Raw genomic sequence first — 20,534 nt, 5'->3', positions numbered from 1 at the left:
TGTTCACTACTGTATAGTGTTAACTATAATGATTCCCATATTCTAGTTGCAGAGACTCATTTCCTGTGAATTACAGCATCATCTTCAATAGGGTATAAAGTTCAGAATCTACCCTTTCAAATGATCTTGACCACATTTCTCTAGCCCACGGCTAGAGATATTGCTGCCCCACTTTATGTACCTCCAGGCAGAGCGTCCAGTTTTGCCTGAGTTAGGATGATGTCATAACTTTCTCCTTTATTGATCAAAGTGCTTGAGAGACAACTTAAACAACAGGCGATTAGCTGTGGACAATAATCCATAAAGAAAATGGCAGAGGCAGACCAAAAAATGTGCATAGTATCTGCAGGGTATGGAATTATAGCTGCACCAAACAACCAACAACAACCAATGTGTCTGTTGTGAAAAAAAGTTACTTTCAAATGAGACAATGAAACCATCCAGGCTCCTTGAACATTTGAAAAGAATTAAAGCAAACTTGGCTTATTTTCAGTCACTTTGAAAATTTGCAGAAACAGAAAGCACTGTAAAAACACACTAATTTCTGCAGATGCTGGAAATCCAGGGCAACACACACAAAATGCTGGAGAAACTCAGTAGGTCAGGCAGTATCTATGGAAATAAATGTTTTGAGTCGAGACTTTTCATCAGGACTGGAAAGGAAGGGGGAAGACATCAGAGTTAAAGGTGGGGGGAAAAGGGCTGGAGAAGGAGGAATCTGATAGGACAGGAGAGTGGACCATGAGAGAAAGGGAAAAGGAAGGATCATAGCAGGAGGTGACAGGCTAATGAGAAGAAAGGGAAAGCAGACAGAGTGGGGAATAGACGAAGAGAGAAGGAGGAGATGAAATGGAAAAAAAGAAAGATAAAGATTACCAAAACAAGAAATCAATGTCATGCCATTAGGCCAGAGGCCGCTCAGACTAAACATGAAGTGCCGCTCCTCCACCCCAAAAGTGGCCCCAAAGTGGCAGAACAGAAGACCATGGAGTGACACATTAGAGCGGGAATGGGGATAGGTTGGTAAAATGGTTGGCCACTGGAAATTTGAGTTTTGGCAGATGGAGTGAAGGTGCTTTGCTTCTTGGTTATGTTCATTTCATTAAGCATGAAGGCTTGGTTCAGGAGTTCTTATTTGCAAAGGGATTACAAATAAATACATAGTAGGAGTAAATATTTTGGGTTATTGAGCAATTTTTCTAAGACAAGGATATTCCACTCACCCACATTGTTGCATGTACAACAGATGGGGCACCATCAAAGTCAGGACACCATCATGCAGTTATGACTATCCTGAGCAAAGCTATACCTAACATATTTACCATTCCCTGTGCAATTTAGACAACATCTTGTCACAAGATACCTAAGTGCACAAATCATTAAATACAGTTATCACTATGTTAAATAAAATCATTTCTGCCCAAGTTAACCCTATTTAAGTTCAACATTGGCTGTCACGATGTTTTTCAGTTTCTGAGGATCTCTGAATTAAAAGAGAAAGCAATATATCAGATGGTGCTTTTCAAGAATACTGTACCCATCTGGGTGAGCTGCATAAAGACAAGTCACAAAGAAACTGTAGGATCAGAAATTCCAGATTGGGTAATAAATCCATTCCTGAACACGTAATGAGGAATTAACAGGAAGGATGGATAAAGAACTGATCTCACTACAAAATGATTTTGAGCTGAGGTTCAAAAGAATCATATCAAGACTTTTGGTTGCAGAAGGAAATCTATGAACACTATACTGCACTGTGGAAAAAGCTCAAGATGTTCTTTATTGCTTTTAAATAGATTTGAATATGTTTTGCAATTATTTCTCACTGCTTTGAATTTGTAGTCCTTATTTTCTTTCATTCAATTCAGAGATTAGTCAAGATGGCACTAAACACAAACTCCTTTGCTTGCAGCTTCAGAAACAGCTCTATTTCCATCATTAATATATTTATTTTTCCCTTTCAGGGCTCTTTTGAAGACCCTGACCTGGAGTTACACACTGACTTCAGTTCTTTGCGGGAATGGGGCCTGCTCTCGGGTTTTCACAACTGGCAGTTATTCAACATGCCAAGGACATGGCTAAGAGCTTAGCTCACCTTTGGAGGTCCGAGATATTGTGGCACTGGAGAAGGGCGGATCAAAGGTCAGTGTCCCAGCAGCAGATTGGTGTGTTGTGGGAGTCAGAAGATCTATGTCTGTGTGCCCAGAGACCTGAGATCTTTGAGCTTGGAGAAGTGATGCAACAGACTTTTCATTGTAAACCAGCGAGTTGTTTGTTGTCTCCTCTCTTGCTGTGGAATGGAGACACCTCTTTCTCCCTTATTAGGGAGAGAGAGTGTCACAACCACAGATTCGGCAGTGCAGTAGATACGGCAATTGCACTTGTGAATTTGCACGTGTCAGCTAATTATTATTCAATCGTGTTAGTATTTAACTCCATATTTGTTATCGTAGTGCTTGTTGAGACTTGGACAGAGCATAGCAATGCTTTGCTGCTGTTTTGCAATTGGCCTTCCCTGAGATATTGGACTTTCAAGTTAACTGACTCTGAAGACTAGCGGTATTCGTTTAATGTTTAGATGTTCTTCTCAGCCGCAGTATCGGCTTCATTTTCCTTTTGAGAGTTTTAGTTAATGGCCCTGTTTGGCCTAGCATTTATTGTTTTATTTTCCCTTTAGCACCATTTGTATTAAAGTTTGTGAACTATTGACCTGCTTCAGTTCCAATCATTCCGCACTTGGGTGATATCCAAACCTGGTAACAGACAGAGCCTGTGGTATGTTGAATATCGAGTGAACGATAAGTCTTTGGGGTATTGCAAGTCTCTGTCTTTGCTGTTGCTTTGCCACACGCTTTGGTGCTCAGTGGTGGGTGCCAATGTTATTTTTTGTTGGTGGGGGGACAGGGGATCATTGCTTGCTGCCACTTACGCATGCAAGAGGGAAGCTGGGGGGGGGCGATTTTGGGGTTCTAATATTTAACTGTCATTCATTCTTTGGGGGCATTCCTGTGTTTTCGTGGATGGTTGCAAAGAAAAACCATTTCAGGATATATATTGTATACATTTCTCTGACATTAAAAGTACCTTTGAAACCTTTGACTGCTCATCATATATCAAAATTCTTTATAGCTATCATGTAATAGCCAGAAAGAGAGAGGCAGACACTGGAGATGTGGTCTGGGAACCAAGGGGGAGGTAACCCAGAAAAATTTTGGAACCACTGGCTTAAAGAACACCTGTTTTCTTTTTACCAATGTAAAAGCATACAATGCCTATAAAAAGTATTCACCCCTTGGAAGTTTTCATGTTTTATTGTTTTACAACATTGAATCACAGTGGACTTAATTTGGCTTTTTTGACACTGATCAACGGAAAAAGACTCTTTCATGTCAAAGTGAAAACAGATCTTTACAAAGTGATCGAAATTAATTACAAATATAAATCACAAAATAATTGATTGCATAAGTTTTCACCCCCTTCAAGTCAGTATTTAGTAGATCCACCTTTGGCAGCAATTACAGTCTTGAGTCTGCGTGGAGAGGTCTCTACCAGTTTTACACACCTGGGTAATGCAATTTTTCCCCATTCTTCTTTACAAAACTGCTCAAACTCTGTCAGATTGAATGAGGATTGTGAGTGAACAGAACCTTTCAAATCCAGCCACCAATTCATAATTGGATTGAGGTCTAGACTCTGAATTGGCCACTCTGGAAATTAACTTTGTTGTTTTTAAGTATTCCTGTGTAGCTTTTGCTTTATGCTTTAGGTTATTGTCTTGCTGGGAAACAAATCTTCTTCCAAGTCGCAGTTCTCTTGCAGACTGCATCAGGTGTTCCAGGGCCTGCTACAGTGAAGCATCCCCACAGCTTGATGTAGCCACCACATGCTTCACTGTAGGGATGATATCTTTTTGATGATGCGTGGTGTTTGGCTTATGCCAAGCATAGCATTTAGTCTGATGGCCAAAAAGCTCAATTTTGGCTTCATCAGACCATAGAATCTTCTTCCAGGTGACCACATGCCTTCTGGCAAACTCTCGCCAAGATTTCATGTGAGTTTTTTTAAAACAGTGGCTGTCTTTTTGCACTCTTCCATAAAGCTACAGCTGGCGAAGCACCCAGGAAACTGTTGTATGCGCAGTCACTCCCATCTCAGCCATTGAAACTTGTAATTTCTCCAGAGATGTCATAGGTCTCTTGGTGGTCTCCCTCACTAGTCCTCTTCTTGCATGGTTACTCAGTTTTTGAGTATGGGTTGCTCTAGGCAGATTTACAGCTGTGCCATATTCTTTCCATTTCTTGGTGATTGACTTAACGATACTCCAAGGCATATTCAGTCATTTGGATATCTTCTTATATCCAGCTCCTGACTTGTGCTTTTCAATCATCTTTTTGCAGAGTTGCTTGGAGTGTTCTTTTATCTTCATTGCGTAGTTTTTGCCAGGATACTGACTCACCAGCAGCTGAACCTTCTGGATTCAGGTATATTTTTACTACAATCATTTTAAACATCTTGACTTCACATGGTGATCTCTGTTTAACAAACTATGTGACTCCTAAAACCAATTGGCTATACTAGTGATGATTTAGTATGTCATATTAAAGGGGGTGAATACTAAAGCAATCAATTGTTTTGTGTTTTATATTTGTAATTCATTGAGATAACTTTGTAAAGATCTGTTTTCACTTTTGACATGAAAGAGTCTTTTTCTGTTGGTCAGTGTCAAAAAAGCCAAACTAAATCCACTGTGATTCAATGTTGTAAAACAATAGAACATGAAAACTTCAAAGGTGGTAAATACTTCTTATATCTAATGTAAATGCAAGGCCAACCATTTATTTAAGAATATAAATATCATACACAATTTAGAGTGCAGCACATGTACCAGCAAAGAATCAAGGTAATAAATGAGAAATTTTGGAGGGTAAACTTAGGATATCAATTCTGAAAGTTTATGTCCCAAAAATCAGATTTGAATTTGCACACATTACAATAGTTTGAAAAATTAAAAACGTATTTTAATAAAATATTAAATTGCAAAAAATACAATTCAAATATGAATAGCATGGAATAACTTTAAAATGATAAAAACATCTTTCATAATAATAGTAATATTCTTGGCATCATAGATATGTTGTATATTTTATGTACTGGGCAAAGAATAAATGCTCTTCTGAACTCTGAGATTTGCATTAATTTCTATATGATTGCAATATACAAGTTTAATTTCCTCTTTATGTTTCTTCATAAGTCTTCTGATAATGAACAGAAGAGGTCTCAGCACATAGTTCTTATGTTAGACACATAGAAACATGCAACTTCACTGTGAATGGACTTATGTACGCAATTATTTCAATATAAAATACAAAACACTCAAAAATTTATGTAAAGTCTTAAGCTTACCCACAGATTAACCAAACCACTTTCATCCAGTGATGCCAACTGAAATGTTAGTCCAGAACTTCCTGCGATAGATAATAAAGAAAATCTTCATTTAATCCAGAGAAACAAGAAAGAAACTATCCAGGAAGTTCATAATTTTCAAAATGTAATAAACTGAATTCCTCCAGTATTTTATGTGTGTTGCTCTGGCCTTTACTCACTGTCTACCAATGCATACTCTGAGTTGATAGCATTTTGGTAATGTTTGTATGAGACCATTTTCTTGGAAATGGGCATCATTTAGACAGTTTAATCTTGACACTGGGATCATGGTAAGTTTTATAAGTTCTTTCTTATCTTGGAAAGTTTTGCCGCCATATTAATGTAATTTCAATACAGAGAGCATGTAATTTGCTATTCATGAATATTTGGATTACCATAGAACCCCTATGTGAAAATGATACATGCGATTGCTTGGGTATTGATAATCTACTTTATCAATTTTCTAATACAGATCTACAAGTTAATTGTGAAGCTCTTCTTACGAACCCCAGCTGTGATTAATTCAGCACAAATCAGGGATTAAAAGCACGCATCTCAGTAACCTTTTTAGACAAAATGGCAAATTAAAAAGTTTCTCATCAATTTCAGCCTTGCCATGGAAAAATAACAACGTGTCAAGTTGAGACTCAGCCATACTGTCAAAGGGTTCAATCTAAAGAAAACAGAATAATGTAAGAGCAGTCATTTTGCATTTCCTTCTGTAACTCCAAACAGGATTCATTTCTGGGCAGAGATAAATTGTCAGCTATGTTGCCCATGAATGCTGAAATTGGCAAGATGAAAATGGAGGTAGAACATTTTTAGCTGGCACTATATTAAATGCTTGGAATGGAGTAATCTAATTACATCATTGCAAGTGGTGATGGCCATTATTAAATAGCCAGTATAAGTCTGACATGATGTTCATATGGCAAAGACTGGGGAAGATCATAAAGTACCATTAACAGATAACGATTTGAATTCTTAGAAATATTTAAAAAATATTCAAATATATTATATTATACTCTGTATAAATAAATTATAACTGTCAGGTAAAACATAAGAAAACACCCAACACAAAAAAAAGGATAAGATTACATTGCTAAGTGAAAGCCTACCTTGCTGGGATGTCAAAAGTGAAAGCCCAACATAATCATCATAGGAAGCCGATGATACTGGATCAATAGCCTTAACTGCACATGCGTGATTTGTAGCTGTCAGAATTCCATCTGAAAGGAAAGTTCACTTAAATAACAGTCTAAGATTTTTTTTCCACAGTTCCTTCATGACATAATGACATAACATCACCTGTACCATTTTAATGTTTTGGCTGATTGCACATTATTATGTCATATGGGCCAGGTTTTATCAAAGCTGCATGCCATATGAACTTTTCCCCTGTTATATCTCTGAATATGAACTCAGCAATACACACTTGCAAAACCTAATTTCTGTTCTCATCTTGGCTTTAGCTACTAATCTGCTTATTTTTAAACTTTAGTGTCTGGAGGAGAAATACGCAGGGGGCAGCATGTTGGCTCTTGTTAAAATCCATTCATCATCAGGAAATATACATTACATTAAGTCTATACTACAGAAGCAGGAGATCTGGTTCACACCACTGTTCATCTTCTATGTGAGCCTCCTCCCAACTTTCCCATTTTGAGAACAAAGCAAAAATAATTAACCTTCATGAGAAGTCTGACATCTTTAACAAGTATCATAATGGAGAGTGATTGTTATCTCTACAATTTTCACTGTTAACATATTGCCAAATTTATTTATGCTTCGTTTAATTCTATGACAATGATTGGAAATAGATACACACAAGACTTGTATCTCAGAAATACAATTCAGGCTTAGGTTTCACTAAGCTGCCATACTACCTTAATTTTTTCTGACAGATTTGAACATCATTCAACAGCAAGTAGTTCTGCAGTATTTCAGCAACATTCTCCTGATCTTCCACCATAAATTTGGAAGAAACCTTGCTGTAATACCCATTTACACCGTTTCAGGTGAGTTTTCACTTATATTATGGTGAGATATTGAGAGGTCCTCACAAAAATTACAAGCATGTTACAAGCATGGCAGCAGTATTTTTAATAACTATCCTTAAATCAATTGTAGACTGGCCCAAGCATATTCTGGATTTTTCTTTATACAGCGTTGTATTTATATTTTATACTACAGATTGTAAGGGATAGTGAGTGGTAGAAACAGATATAACAGCTTAAGAGGTTTTTAGATAGACATATGAATTTGCAAGAAATGGAGGGATATGGATCATGTGCAGGCAGAAGAGATTCAGTTTAATTTGGCATCATGCTCATTATAACTATTGCAGGCCAAAAGGCTGGTTTCAGTGCTGCATTTTTCCATATTTGATTACTAGTTGACTCTGAGCTAGGCTACACCAGACTTCAGATTTACTTTGCAAACTTGAAAACACTTTGCACTGATACTATAGGTGAGTGTCCATCACATCTCTTTTTCATGTTGATTCTGTGAACAACATTGTACATAACTTTCTGATTACATTTGGTACATTTAAAATATATTTTAGCAAGATCTACATATTGATTAAAATCCTGCACATCTTTTTCTATAAAGCTTTGCTGAGAAACAAACCCTTCAACCTCCCAGACTGCAGCAACCATTAAGCACCTAATTAACTTTGTTCATTCACTTAACATACTGTTTCCTTGTGATTTTATAGCCCCATCTACCCTTTTTTCTCCAATTTTTTCCCAATTGCTTAAGCACCAATTGTGCTGATATTTCTGAAGAACAGTCAAAATTTTAGCTCATTCAGGAAATCACTGGTCCGTTCTTTCCAATTTGAATATATATCTACGACACCAATTTCCTTGCTAGTTCATAATCCAGTTATTTGACTTCAGATCCATGACCATTAATTTTAGCTACCAGTCTTTCATATGGAATCTTAACAAAGAAACATTCATGTAATCTATATTACATTCATGTAACCTTATTTCTCTACCAATTTTTTTTTTTTACCTTCCATTAGCCCTATTTTAATCTCTGTTGGATATTTGACTTACCAGTGGTGAAAGTTGGTAATCTGAGTGTCCATTCCTGTCCTCCAATCTGAAGATTGTGGTGGATACTGGAACATTCCCGAAGATCCCAAGCCACTACTGAACCATCTGCTGTTCCAGCAAACACAGATAACACATTACCTGGGCCAAAGCAACAAGATTGCACCTGTTGTGGAATGGTATACGTCAGCATTTCCTTTATTCAACAGCTATCAATATGGTCACTTTGGTTTAAAACATTAGAAAACAGAGAGTAAGTAAACTGTAATTGGGATAGTGACAAGCAGAATAACCTTGCAGAATGTAATATCTGTCAATGCTGGAACATTTGCTGATTTTTTTCAAGGATTTCATTTTTCAAACTGAGCAGGAAGTGAACAACTTAAGCCTTGTTAAAAGTAAGTAAGGATTTCATTTTTTTAAGGATTCATTTGTAAATGTAAGCATTGCTGGCCCATCCTTAATTACCCTTTGAAGTTGATGATGAAGTGTATTACTCAGCTGCTGCAGTCCACATGGTGAAATTACTCTATGCCCATGATAACTGTGACTTCACTAACTTCCCCTTCAAGTTACACAATATTCTAACTTGGAAATATTGTGCTGAAACTTCATTGCAACTAAATAAACGAACTCACTACAGTATCATGGAATCAAACAACACAGAAACAGGTCTTCAGCCCATCATTTCTATGCCACCCAATCAACTACACATATATACTAACAGCATGTGGTGCATAGCTGTTCACACCTTGACAATCCAAGCACTCAGAAATAGGAAGCTAAAATCAAATACTGATAAAAATTTTAATGATTGTCTGGATAAGACATAATATGATATAAAAATGAATTTATTTGTCTCCAACTATTTGCCAGAATTTGCTGGAGAAGGGTTTTTCATGCCCAGTTAATTGAGACGTTTCGCCCGACTGCACTACCTCAAAAATGTCTGGTAAATTTCAGGAAGGACAACTAAATAACAAAGAAGCTTGAATAATAGAGCATCTGGGACAATGATTGATAGAAAAATAGATAATGGAATGGTGGGTAATTCAGAATGGTGAATTTAATGACAATTCAATTTAATGTCAAATGGAGAAGGGAAAATATGTACTAAGGAAGAGAGTAAAAGAGATAAACTGAGAAAAATGTATTTTATATATTTAACATCTCTGATAATTCACTGCTTAAAGAAATGAGAATCCACGTAGCTCAGAAAAACTTCATACTGGTCTGAATGTGGGCTTCTATTTGCCTCATAAATTGTGTAAAATGTCAATGAATCAGTTACAGAAAATTATCCAAATAAAAGCAATTAAGTTTTCACAAACCTCTGATTCACAGATAAGGACTTTCTGAGGAAATGATGGTTCCCAAATATTCCAAACACAGATTATGCAACAGTTGGCGACTTGAACCATTGCAGACTCTTTAGGAAGACTGTGAACTGAAAGCAGTGTTTGCCTTTGAACCCGTGAGAAATATAAGGATAACACCTCTCGACCTACAAAAACACAAATACATATGCTAACCACTGAAACTATAATATTGCCATATTTGTAGAACGGCTGTACATAATCTATAAAATTTTAGTGATGTAGCTCTTTCAGGAGACTTGGCCCCAACAGATTATTTTTAATAATTCAATGCAAGGTAAAATGCGATATTGTTGCTTGAGGACTGAACACTTGCCAGGCATAAAACTGGAAAGACTTTGTGACATGGACAGTGTTACCAGACAAGCTTAATGTGAAACTGACAATTGAATAATAACAACAACTCGGCAAGGACTTGTATTGGAGCATGAGCGCCAAAGCAAGATTCAAATGAATAATATATACATGCATTTCAAAGTCAAGGTATTGTACTGAAAAAGATTGCAAAGCAAAATTTCTAGGAAAATAAGTTGCACTGATAAGCAAAGTGTGCAGCAAAGTCAATGAATATGTTAATACAATATATACTGTAACATTTTCAAATTATTTATTACCATGTAAAAAAGGCAAGTTTGTATTCAGCTGAGAGCATCTGTCACTGACTGACAAACTGGCTGCTTTTGATTGAATGTTACTGCTGGCTTGGTCCTCTGCTTGATCTTCTTCAAGCAACACCGCAATTACCTGCCATAGTGTTAGAGTGATTAGTCATCCCAGTCACATAAAAATGATAACTTTTTCATTAGTAGGTCTATATAGTAATAATTTGAACTCAGAATTCATTTCAGTAGTACTTGGGCCTGTGTTCAAGCATTACACATAAGAACCCATGACAGATCTTTATAGAGCACTGAATCAGCCACAACTGGAGCACAGCGTCCAGTTCCAGACATCACAATTTAGGAGAGATATAGAGGCTTTGGAAGGGTACAATAAAAACTTCACACAATTATTTCAAAAGAAGGGAAATTAATGGAGAATCTAAGGTTGTTCTACCCAGACCCAGAGAGGGAACCACAACAATATGAGAGGTATTTAAACTCATAAAGAGTATAGATAGAAGGTCAGTAGATAAGAGACAAAGCTTTGCACAGGTAATGTTCTTTTTAAAATGAAGAACTATTGTTAGTTTAAGAAGTCTGCAATCATCTGGGATTTCAGTGGAAGATTGTAAAATGGTTTATTTTGCAATCACAAGCATGACTAAACAACGCCACATTTAAACTATTTCATATATGTGTGTAAAGCACTACATGAAAGTCATACTGAAGACTTATGTTTCAAATTTTGATCAACCATTGCTAACTAAAATATACACAAGCAATAAAAAGGAATAGATGGGTGGGCATCTTGCAAAACCTCCACAGCAAATAAATACAACTTTATTTTGCACAGTTTTAGTGAAGTGAAATACAACACCTGACAAGCTGATCTTAGGAAATTGATCAGTCTCCGAGAGTCAATATTCTTAATTGATGAATCAGAGGAAAAGGCATCACCAACATTTGCCCCTGTTCAAAGAAAGAAAATTGCATTAACATAAGATTAAGTTGAAAAAGTTTCAGTTTGTATTTGGGTTGATTTAACTTAATTTAATGCAATCAATGGAGTAGAACATGAACTAGTAAAGAAAGTGAATATACCCACCAGGTTTATGAAGTCCTGAAGAAGAAGCATGAAAGTAGCAAACAATTAAAATCAAATACAGTTCTTTGCTTTTCTTACAGAATGTTGTTAGCAGCAAAAAAGAGTACTTCAATATATACACTGTGACATCCTAAAATACTTTATGTTCAGTGGAAGGTAATTTATTCCAAATATAACAAATGTTATTAAAGCATGCATGCAGTATGCAACCCAGAGATTTGTCTTCCCACAGACAGCCACAAAACAAAGAAACACCATGGAACCTGTTCAAAAAAAATGTCAAAAATCCAAAGCTCAAAAAAAGAACAAATTGTGCAAATGGCAAAAAACTAACAAAACACACAAAATATAAAACTTCAACCATTGAAACGGTCTAGGAATGTTCAGTTTTGTACTTTATGTTAGTATATGCTAATATACTAATTATACAAAGGGCAGCTTAGTGGCTAGTGTAACACTTTACTCTGCCAGTGATCGCAAGATTGGCATACAATTCCCGCTACTGTCTGTAAGGAGTTTGTACATCCTCCCCATGACTGCATTGGTTCTTTCCCGGTGCTCCAGTTTCCTTCCACATTCCAAAAAAGTCAGGGTTTGTAAGTTGTGAGCATATGCTGGAAGCATGACGACATTTGCGGGCTGCCCCAGCACACCTTTGGGTTGTGATGGTTTTCAATGCAAATGATGCAGTTGGATAGTTGCACTTCTATCTCAGTCACTGATTTAATAAGGTTGCTTCTGTGATATAACTCAAGACGTGCAATTATCACTGCCCCTTATCACTGCAATTATTAGGATCTCAGAGTGTTGAATGTTAGATGCTACTAAATGAATAATTCTATTTCTCAAATTATTAAAAACATTTGGGTTAACATTTCAGATTTCTAATCTTTCATCAGTACTGAAAAAGTAATTTGAGGTAGACTCTGGTATCATTCAGATAATCCTAGATCCCAGGAACTCTGAATGACACCAGAATCTTTTGCAAATTATGCCTCTATTCCCATGATATTTGATAAACTTAATAAGTGACAAGTACAGCACTTGGTTAATAACTAAACTACAAATGCATATTTTTTACATATGCTAAGTAAGAGTGCTTATGGGATAAAATGCACATTCCTGACCAATCACAGAAAAGTGGATGTTCATAAGGAGCAGATACAAGAAAAATGAAAAACATAATATAACAAGGCCAAGATATGAACATCAAGTTCTCTAGTCATTGTCATGGTTTATGTGGTTAAACACACAGATGCAAATTCCTTTATAAAGTTAGAGTTTTATAACTTAAACCATCAAGATTTTAAGAGTTGCTGACCTCCACACACCAGGACACCCTCTCCAGGATGCTGCGTCCATTTATCAACTGTTTCAATCTCGTCTGTTTGGACATCTCGGTCTACATCATCCTCATTGCTCTGAACAAAGGCCTACAAGTTAAAAAAAAACACAAGTAAAACTACAAAAATACAATACTGCTTTTTTGGATGAAAAACAGGAACCCCACCTAAATAAGTATCTAAAATTCCAGACAATTTTTGGTAGAGTTTATACTGTATACTCAAAGAATAAGTGGTTTGCTTAACAAGACAAATAAGTTCTTCCTAAATTAAGACAATAAACAAACTGCAAGAGGAACTCAGCAGGTCAAGCAGCACCTGTGGCGGTAAGAGGTTGTATGATGTTTCAAGTCTTGATCCTGCATCAACATCCACTGAAATAATGGGCTTTCCTGCTCAGTCTTGAAGCTTATTTAATAACATATTATGTGATACACAAAGCTAATCCACAGACCTGTTTAGTGTTACTGCGCCCAAAGCTTTTGATGTATACATCATACTCATTCAATGGAGGTAGATCAAACATTGAAAAATGAACCGAGAAATCCAAGTCAATCAATCTGAGAAGCTCGGAACTGCGCTTTCTGCAAAACACATCAAACAGATCTTTTAATAACTGCATTAACAAGAGAAAAGCAGGCCTAATTCTAAACATTTAATGATGAAAAGATATGCAGAAAGAGCCATTATTAATTTTTTAGCTGCAACAGATGAGATGAAGTGCAGAAATATCTATTAGTTATTTGTGAATTTTTGATGAGTAGGTCATACCTTATGGGGATGTTTAAGTTTTTCAAAATGATGAAAAAATCATGGACAAAAAATGACTGTCTATTTATGACAATTACAATGACTTCCATTAAGCAATTAGTAAAGTCCCTCATCACATTCCATCAACTGAAGTTGAAATTTATTAAATTAAAAGCAAAACAAAGAAGCAAACATTCTAATAATAATCCGTATATATAACCAAATGATGATGATGATGATGACTTTGACTCAGGCCTGAGAGGCCAGTGTCGGGCATTTTCATGCCTTACAAGGTGCGGAACGAAAGACTGTGTGGCGTGCCACTCCTCACACAGACAATTCGCAGTATTTTTCTTTATCATACGAGGTCGAGTTGCGAGCTCAACGCTCAACCCAGCATGGATGGAAGGCATATTTGGGAACGGACCGACTGGATTCGAACCCAGGAACCTCTGTTCCGGAGTCCGGCGCTGATGTCACTGCGCCACCAGCCGACCATATAACCAAAAGTGACTGTAGGCCTTGGGTAGGGAAGCAGGTAAAAGTTGTGACGGGTTTGAAGAAAGGCCAGAGGAAGAAGGAGCATCAAGATCAAAATAACATTTGGTGACATGTAAAATTGTGAGTGATAATCACTGATGTGGAAGTTATGAACAGATTTAAGGAACAACTCAAGAAGAAAAGAATTGGAGTTTTTACAAAGAGCAGTACACTACTCAAAACCACAACCAATCACTTGCATAAAGCCCAAAAAAACTTTCATATTCAAGAATTATAATTATCTTTGCAACATGCATTAATCTGCTGCCATTTAACTATTCTATTTGTAATAATTTCAATGCATCCATATTCTCTGTAATCATTCTAAAACAGTTTGCAAAATCTGTCCAAATACTTCAAATCTTCCATGACAGCACTCCCAAATACCTATTCTTTAATCATTTAGTATATAATTATTCCATCAGTGAAATTATTCCTACAAAATGTATTATTCTGAATGTAAACTATAAAGTTATATTTTCAGTTACTCACTTTTGCTTATAGGCCACCTTAGAACTGATCTCTCGCTGCTTTGCTGCCACAAAATCAATGCATGTTCCACGAACAGGCACTCTAGACTTTGGTTCTTCAAAACCTAAATCAACAATTGACATTAAACAAAATAATCAGCATTGTAAAAGCAAAAAGTATTTGATAAAATCATGTGTAAATTTGTCAAGAATGTTCTTTCCATAAAATACAGGAAAATCTGAATCACTCTCTTTATCAATCATTAGCAAGGAGATTATGCTATTAATTACTTCATCAGTAACCTGTATGCCCATATCAGGCTAGCTTTGGCCAAGAATACTCAGATCCAGAATTACTATACCTTTGGTCCAAGCATCGGCAGAGTCTGAATTCCAGAGACAGGGTGAGTGATTGACATGAATATCACAGCAACATTTGCCAAAGAGTGCTATCAAGGGGCCATGGTTAAACTAAAGTCAATGTGCATCAAGTATAAAGTAAGATGGTTGCAATTGTTGGAGATCAATCATCCCTACCCTACAGAATTCCTGGGCACATAATTATTTTCAAGTTTCATCACTGACCTTTCCTCATCAGATGTGGGAATGCACACTGATGATTGTACAAAGTTTAATTCTATTCACAACTCCTTTAACAAATAAATCCATTCTTAGAGTACAGTAATTTAACTATTGGTAATACCTTTTTTTGGTTCTTCCTCATATGCCTTTTGATTGCTTCTAATCAATGTTGAACTGATCTTTTCATTTTCTGCAGTAATTGCTTTTTGAATTGCTTCAATTTCAGCTCGCTGTTGTGCTGGAATTACCTCCTTTTCCTGTCCTTCTTCCTCACCTTCCTCTTCCTCCTCCTCACATTCCCCTTCCTCAAAGTCATCTTCATAGTCCTTAAGGTGGAGGAGCATAAAAGCTTTGTACTTTATAATGAAGCTTCAAAGTACTCTTCATTTGGAACATTCATTTAATTTTCCCTATTGTACAACTTCCAATTACTTGTCTTGCTTTAATACAACACATTTAGATCAGAAATTCACTCTGTATAAAGATAGTCATGTACAACTCTAGTAAATGCTGAAAGATTTATATGTACAATCAATTGCTGTTACAAAATACTTGAGCTTAAAGTTTCTTTCTTAAATAAAGAAAAATCAAGAGCATTTTATTTTGTTTCCTTATTTAAAAGCTTATTGCCCTGTGTTATTAAATGAATGCAATAGGAACACAGAACACTACAAATAGAGGAACAGGCCCTTTAGCCCACAAGGTATGTAATCTCATCCGTCTGCACACAGTTTATATCTCTCTATTTCCTGCCTGTTTATCTACCTGCCTTAATGCCCCTTAAGTCCTTCATAATGGGAAAAATAATTGCAGGAAATTAAACACTTTCTGGGAAAAAAATGAACAATTAGAAGACACACTACAATATTCTCCAAGAATCATTGGATAGGTAATAAGGAGCTTAAAAATGGTCCTGAGAATTAAAACGCAAACTCATGAATTTAACAACAGCCACACATAAGGTCTCAATTCATCATACTGATGATCTCCCTCTTTCTATGCTTTCTATGCGAATCTTTGTCCACTTGTTCCTCCCCACTGATCTCCCTCCCTGGTGTTTATCCCTCCTACCATGATAGGTGCTACACCTGCCCCCTCACCACCAAAGGGGACCCAAACCAGTTCCTCTTGGTGAAATGGCACTTTACCCGCATGTCCTTATATGTCATCTATTGTACCCATTGCTTTAGTGGGTCCCGACCCAGATAGGGGAACAACTTTGTTGAGTACCTTCACTCTGCCTGCTGCAAAAGGAAGGATCTCCTGTGGCTATCTATTTCAGTTTGGCTTACCAATCCCATTTTGACACATCTGTCCATGGCCACCTCTACTGCTATGATGAGGCCAAACACAGCAGCATCTTTTGCCTGGGTAACCTCCAAGCTGATGAGTTAAGAGATAAATACTTAATATGACATTTCCTCTAATTTAATATTATTATTTTAATTTAAACTTTTTAAACCTCCTTCAACAGTAAAGCAGTAATTGTCTATAAAGATCACTGCAGCACTTGGACTGCTAACTACCTCAGAATAGAAATTGAACCATCCACACACAAACACACATCTACTCTCTGCACCCCAAGTTTTGATTAAAATCTCATTACTTGTATTCACGTTTTTACAGGGACGATGCAGGAATGCTTCTAACAACTTACTTCTTCCCTTTTTAACCTTAATCATACCATGCAGCATTTTCCACCAGTTAGTGAATAGAGGATATGTAAAAATAGCTCACCTAACATTTCTATTCTTTATCCCCTGCCAGAGGATTTGTAAAAACAGCTCAAGGCCAGTGTGAGCACTGATAAGCCCACTGTGTTCAATTACCAACCATTTACAATGCAGCATATTGGTACATACAATTCAGAAAGCCTGCTTTACATTACCTTTTCCTGTACATCAGAGTTGATCAGCAAAAAGCAAGTGAAATGACATGAGAAAATGAAACTGGCATGCAATGTTAGAAGAGCAAAAAAAAAGTTAATAAGTCCAAGAGTATGCAGTAAAAGTAACTCAAAATTAATAATAAATGAACAAACTTCATCAACTGTAACAAAGTCACACTTTCTTGACATTACAACTGTTATGTTCTGCATTTTTTTTACATTAATGTAGAAATGATATACCTATGCCCCTACTGGTTGTTTGCAGTTACATAAATGTTAATAGAAGAATAATACATTGGAATAAATTTAATTTCAGTTTAATGTTCCCTATTCCAATCTTATTTCCATTTCTCATCTGTCAGCAGCATAGAGATAGGTACACACATAAAGTTTTAAATAAGCTTTGGCCTTCTTCTTTCACCTGTTCTCAGCACTGTTGTCATCCTCTATCAAATAGTTCAGTGTCTTACAAAACCACAAAAAATTTCAGAATTAATTAACATGAAGTTTTGGACTTTATGGTTAAACAGCCCACATTTCAGTTTCCACAAATTACAGTTACACTAAAATAGACATTCCTTTCCTATATTGGCACATGAGTGAATCTTGTGAATTAAGGTACTCCACTCCTAAATGCCAAAACCCTGCAGATCACAAAATTTATTTAAACTGTCCAGTAGTGGTTGTATCAACGCATACTTCCTGTGAAAACCTGTTTTGACTAACTGACTAGAATAATTCAGATGTGATTGCTTTCTTTAAAATAAATTAAAAGGAATATTTATTGCGCATGACTTGGCTAAATGTGATACTATTTAAACAAATTGCTACTCTAGCTACTAAAATAAATACATGTACAATAAAATTTCTTGCTGTGCATTTCAAATCAGTCATGCATATTATCTTTATATTGTAACGTTATTGGCTAAAGAATAATACCTCAAAGTCATCTTCGTAGTTTGATGATTCAAAAGTGGTTCTGCTTTCTGCTACAATTTCCTCTCCTTCAACCAACTGTAAGAAATGCAAAGTCACTTAACATACAACTCCAAAAGAAAACTACTTTTGCATTTCAAGCATTAAGCAAAGCAGTTACAGATTAATTCATAGGCATTGCCACCAATAGAGGCGAAAGATAAATCTGCTTTGATACTTGATTCACTTAATTCTGCCAAGGACAAGGATGAGTGAATCAAATAACTGTGTCTGTAGGTAAAGCTTTAAACTAAATGCTATTACCTTGTCAATACTTCTACCATGGGAAAAATACCCTGATTACTTCTTTAAAAGAGATGTCTTCCTTGAAACAATGGGGTTTCCCTTCCACCATCATTGATGCTGCCCTCAAAAGGATTTCCTCCATTACCACACATCTGCCCTCACTCCACTTCTTAACAGGGATAGGGATTTCCTTGTCCTTACCTACCAACCCGACATCTCACCTCTCCCAGAAGTTCCGAGAGTCATCTGCATATTAACAGTGACCCCTTGACGCCCGCAAATTATATACAATATCCCAGAAATCAATTTTTTGAGAGTGAGCAAGCAAAGGGGGGGGGGGGGGGGGAGGGGAGAGAGAGAGAGAGAGCGAGAGGGTGAGAGGGGAAGGGGGAGCATCCTGATTGGTCTCTCTTTGTGCTGAGTAGACCTATCAGTTTTCTCTGTGGGCAGGCTTTACAGTCAACCTCTCTCTCTTTCATTGTCCATCAGTTCAGTTTAGTATCCTGCAGCGCCATGGCAGAGTGTTCCAAAAAATATATAAAATGTACCTCACCCCAGACTATACTAAAGTGTACCCCTGCCTAATAGGGGCCTAAAATATTAACAGTGTTGCTCGCTACACTGTTTGCAACAGTGACTTTTCTATTGCCCATGGTGGGTTAAATGACTGTAAAAGACATGTTGAGGTGAGTTTAACAGGTATCATTTGTTTATTAGCATAGCTAATGTTATTTAAACTAGCTGGCCAGCTGCTAAGGAACTACTCTATTGATGTCCTATGTGATGAGGCCAAACTCCCTGTAGACTTGCTTAAAGCTGTAACAGAATAAAAAAAGACTCCATGATAATATAAGTACATTAAGACAGAATTCAGAAGTCAGCTGTCTCACAAAACACTTGTGAATCTGATGTCTTGCAAAATTAACAAATTCATTGACACAGTCTGCTATGAGTTTGAGACTTCCAGCAAAATGGTCAAATCTGCCAAGCAAGCCACATCACAGTACAAGGAAAGGTTGCAAAAGAAATAGAAAAGCTATTAGCATTAGCATTTAGCTATTAGCATTGAGACTGCCAACAAAATACTCAACAAGCAATGTGTGTGTGTGTAAATAGTTTCAATATGTGATCAAATAAATTGTGTTGCTTCATAATCAAATATCTTGTATACATACAACCTTGGAGGTCGACTGGGGGGGGGGGATATGGGGCTCCGGGGGGTGGAGGTGGTGGTGCTACCTCCCTCAAATGAGTTTTTGCAGGGTGGGATGTCTGCAACCCTCAAACCTCCATGTCCAACACATCTTTCTCCATAACTTCCATCATGTCCAAAAGGGTTGTATCACTAAGCACAACACTGTGCTTTCTATTGAGAATGCTTTCTATGCGAATCTTTGTCCACTTGTTCCTCTCCACTGATCTCCCTCCCTGGTGTTTATCCCTCCTACCATGATAGGTGCTACACCTGCCCCCTCACCACCAAAGGGGACCCAAACCAGTTCCTCTTGGTGAAATGGCACTTTACCCGCATGTCCTTATATGTCATCTATTGTACCCATTGCTTTAGTGGGTCCCGACCCAGATGGGGGAACAACTTTGTTGAGTACCTTCACTCTGCCTGCTGCAAAAGGAAGGATCTCCTGTGGCTATCTATTTCAGTTTGGCTTACCAATCCCATTTTGACACATCTGTCCATGGCCACCTCTACTGCTATGATGAGGCCAAACACAGCAGCATCTTTTGCCTGGGTAACCTCCAAGCTGATGAGTTTTCACGGATTTCTCCAATTTGCAGTAGCTTCTTCCCCCACCTCTTTTTTTCTATCCCCTATTTTAGTCATGCTGTCACCATTTCTTTTCTCACCTGCCAATCATGTCCCTCCGAATCTCCTCCTTCTCTTTCTTCATGGTCTACTGTCCTCTCCTACTAGATTTTTTCTTCTTTAGCCCTTTACCTTTTCCATCAGTGATTTGGAGCAGGAGATCAAGAGTAGTGATGTAAACTTACAGCTGACATAAAGCTAGCTAGCTATGTGAGAAAAATGCATGGAGGTTTCTAAGGAATACATAAAGAGTAAGTGGATCGACCAGCGTCTGTCAAATGAAATATAATCTGGAAGAATATGAAGTCTTCCACTTTAGCAGGTGAGTAATTGAAGGGTGGTGGTGTTC

At 37.0% G+C, this 20,534-nt stretch overlaps 1 protein-coding gene across 4 annotated transcripts in view; it reads right to left on the bottom strand.

Moving 5' to 3' along the window:
- dync2i1 (dynein 2 intermediate chain 1) overlaps positions 1 to 20,534 on the bottom strand; it is an 88,828-nt gene that overhangs the window by 22,711 nt on the left and 45,583 nt on the right. For all 4 annotated transcript variants that reach the window (XM_059971883.1, XM_059971882.1, XM_059971885.1 and 1 more), the window contains 11 exons: positions 18,082 to 18,156; positions 15,376 to 15,580; positions 14,695 to 14,797; positions 13,367 to 13,496; positions 12,891 to 13,002; positions 11,342 to 11,433; positions 10,477 to 10,606; positions 9,818 to 9,990; positions 8,490 to 8,652; positions 6,543 to 6,653; positions 5,404 to 5,465 (listed from right to left, as the gene is read on the bottom strand). In XM_059971883.1, the coding sequence (XP_059827866.1) occupies positions 5,404 to 5,465; positions 6,543 to 6,653; positions 8,490 to 8,652; positions 9,818 to 9,990; positions 10,477 to 10,606; positions 11,342 to 11,433; positions 12,891 to 13,002; positions 13,367 to 13,496; positions 14,695 to 14,797; positions 15,376 to 15,580; positions 18,082 to 18,156 (1,356 nt within the window). The remainder of the gene's footprint in view (positions 1 to 5,403; positions 5,466 to 6,542; positions 6,654 to 8,489; positions 8,653 to 9,817; positions 9,991 to 10,476; positions 10,607 to 11,341; positions 11,434 to 12,890; positions 13,003 to 13,366; positions 13,497 to 14,694; positions 14,798 to 15,375; positions 15,581 to 18,081; positions 18,157 to 20,534) is intronic.

Source organism: Hypanus sabinus, chromosome 6 (genome assembly GCF_030144855.1).
Source record: "Hypanus sabinus isolate sHypSab1 chromosome 6, sHypSab1.hap1, whole genome shotgun sequence".
Classification (NCBI taxonomy): Eukaryota; Metazoa; Chordata; class Chondrichthyes; order Myliobatiformes; family Dasyatidae; genus Hypanus; species Hypanus sabinus.
The sequence above is the reverse complement of the archived record's forward strand: the minus strand, read 5'-3'. Positions and strand labels throughout refer to the sequence as shown.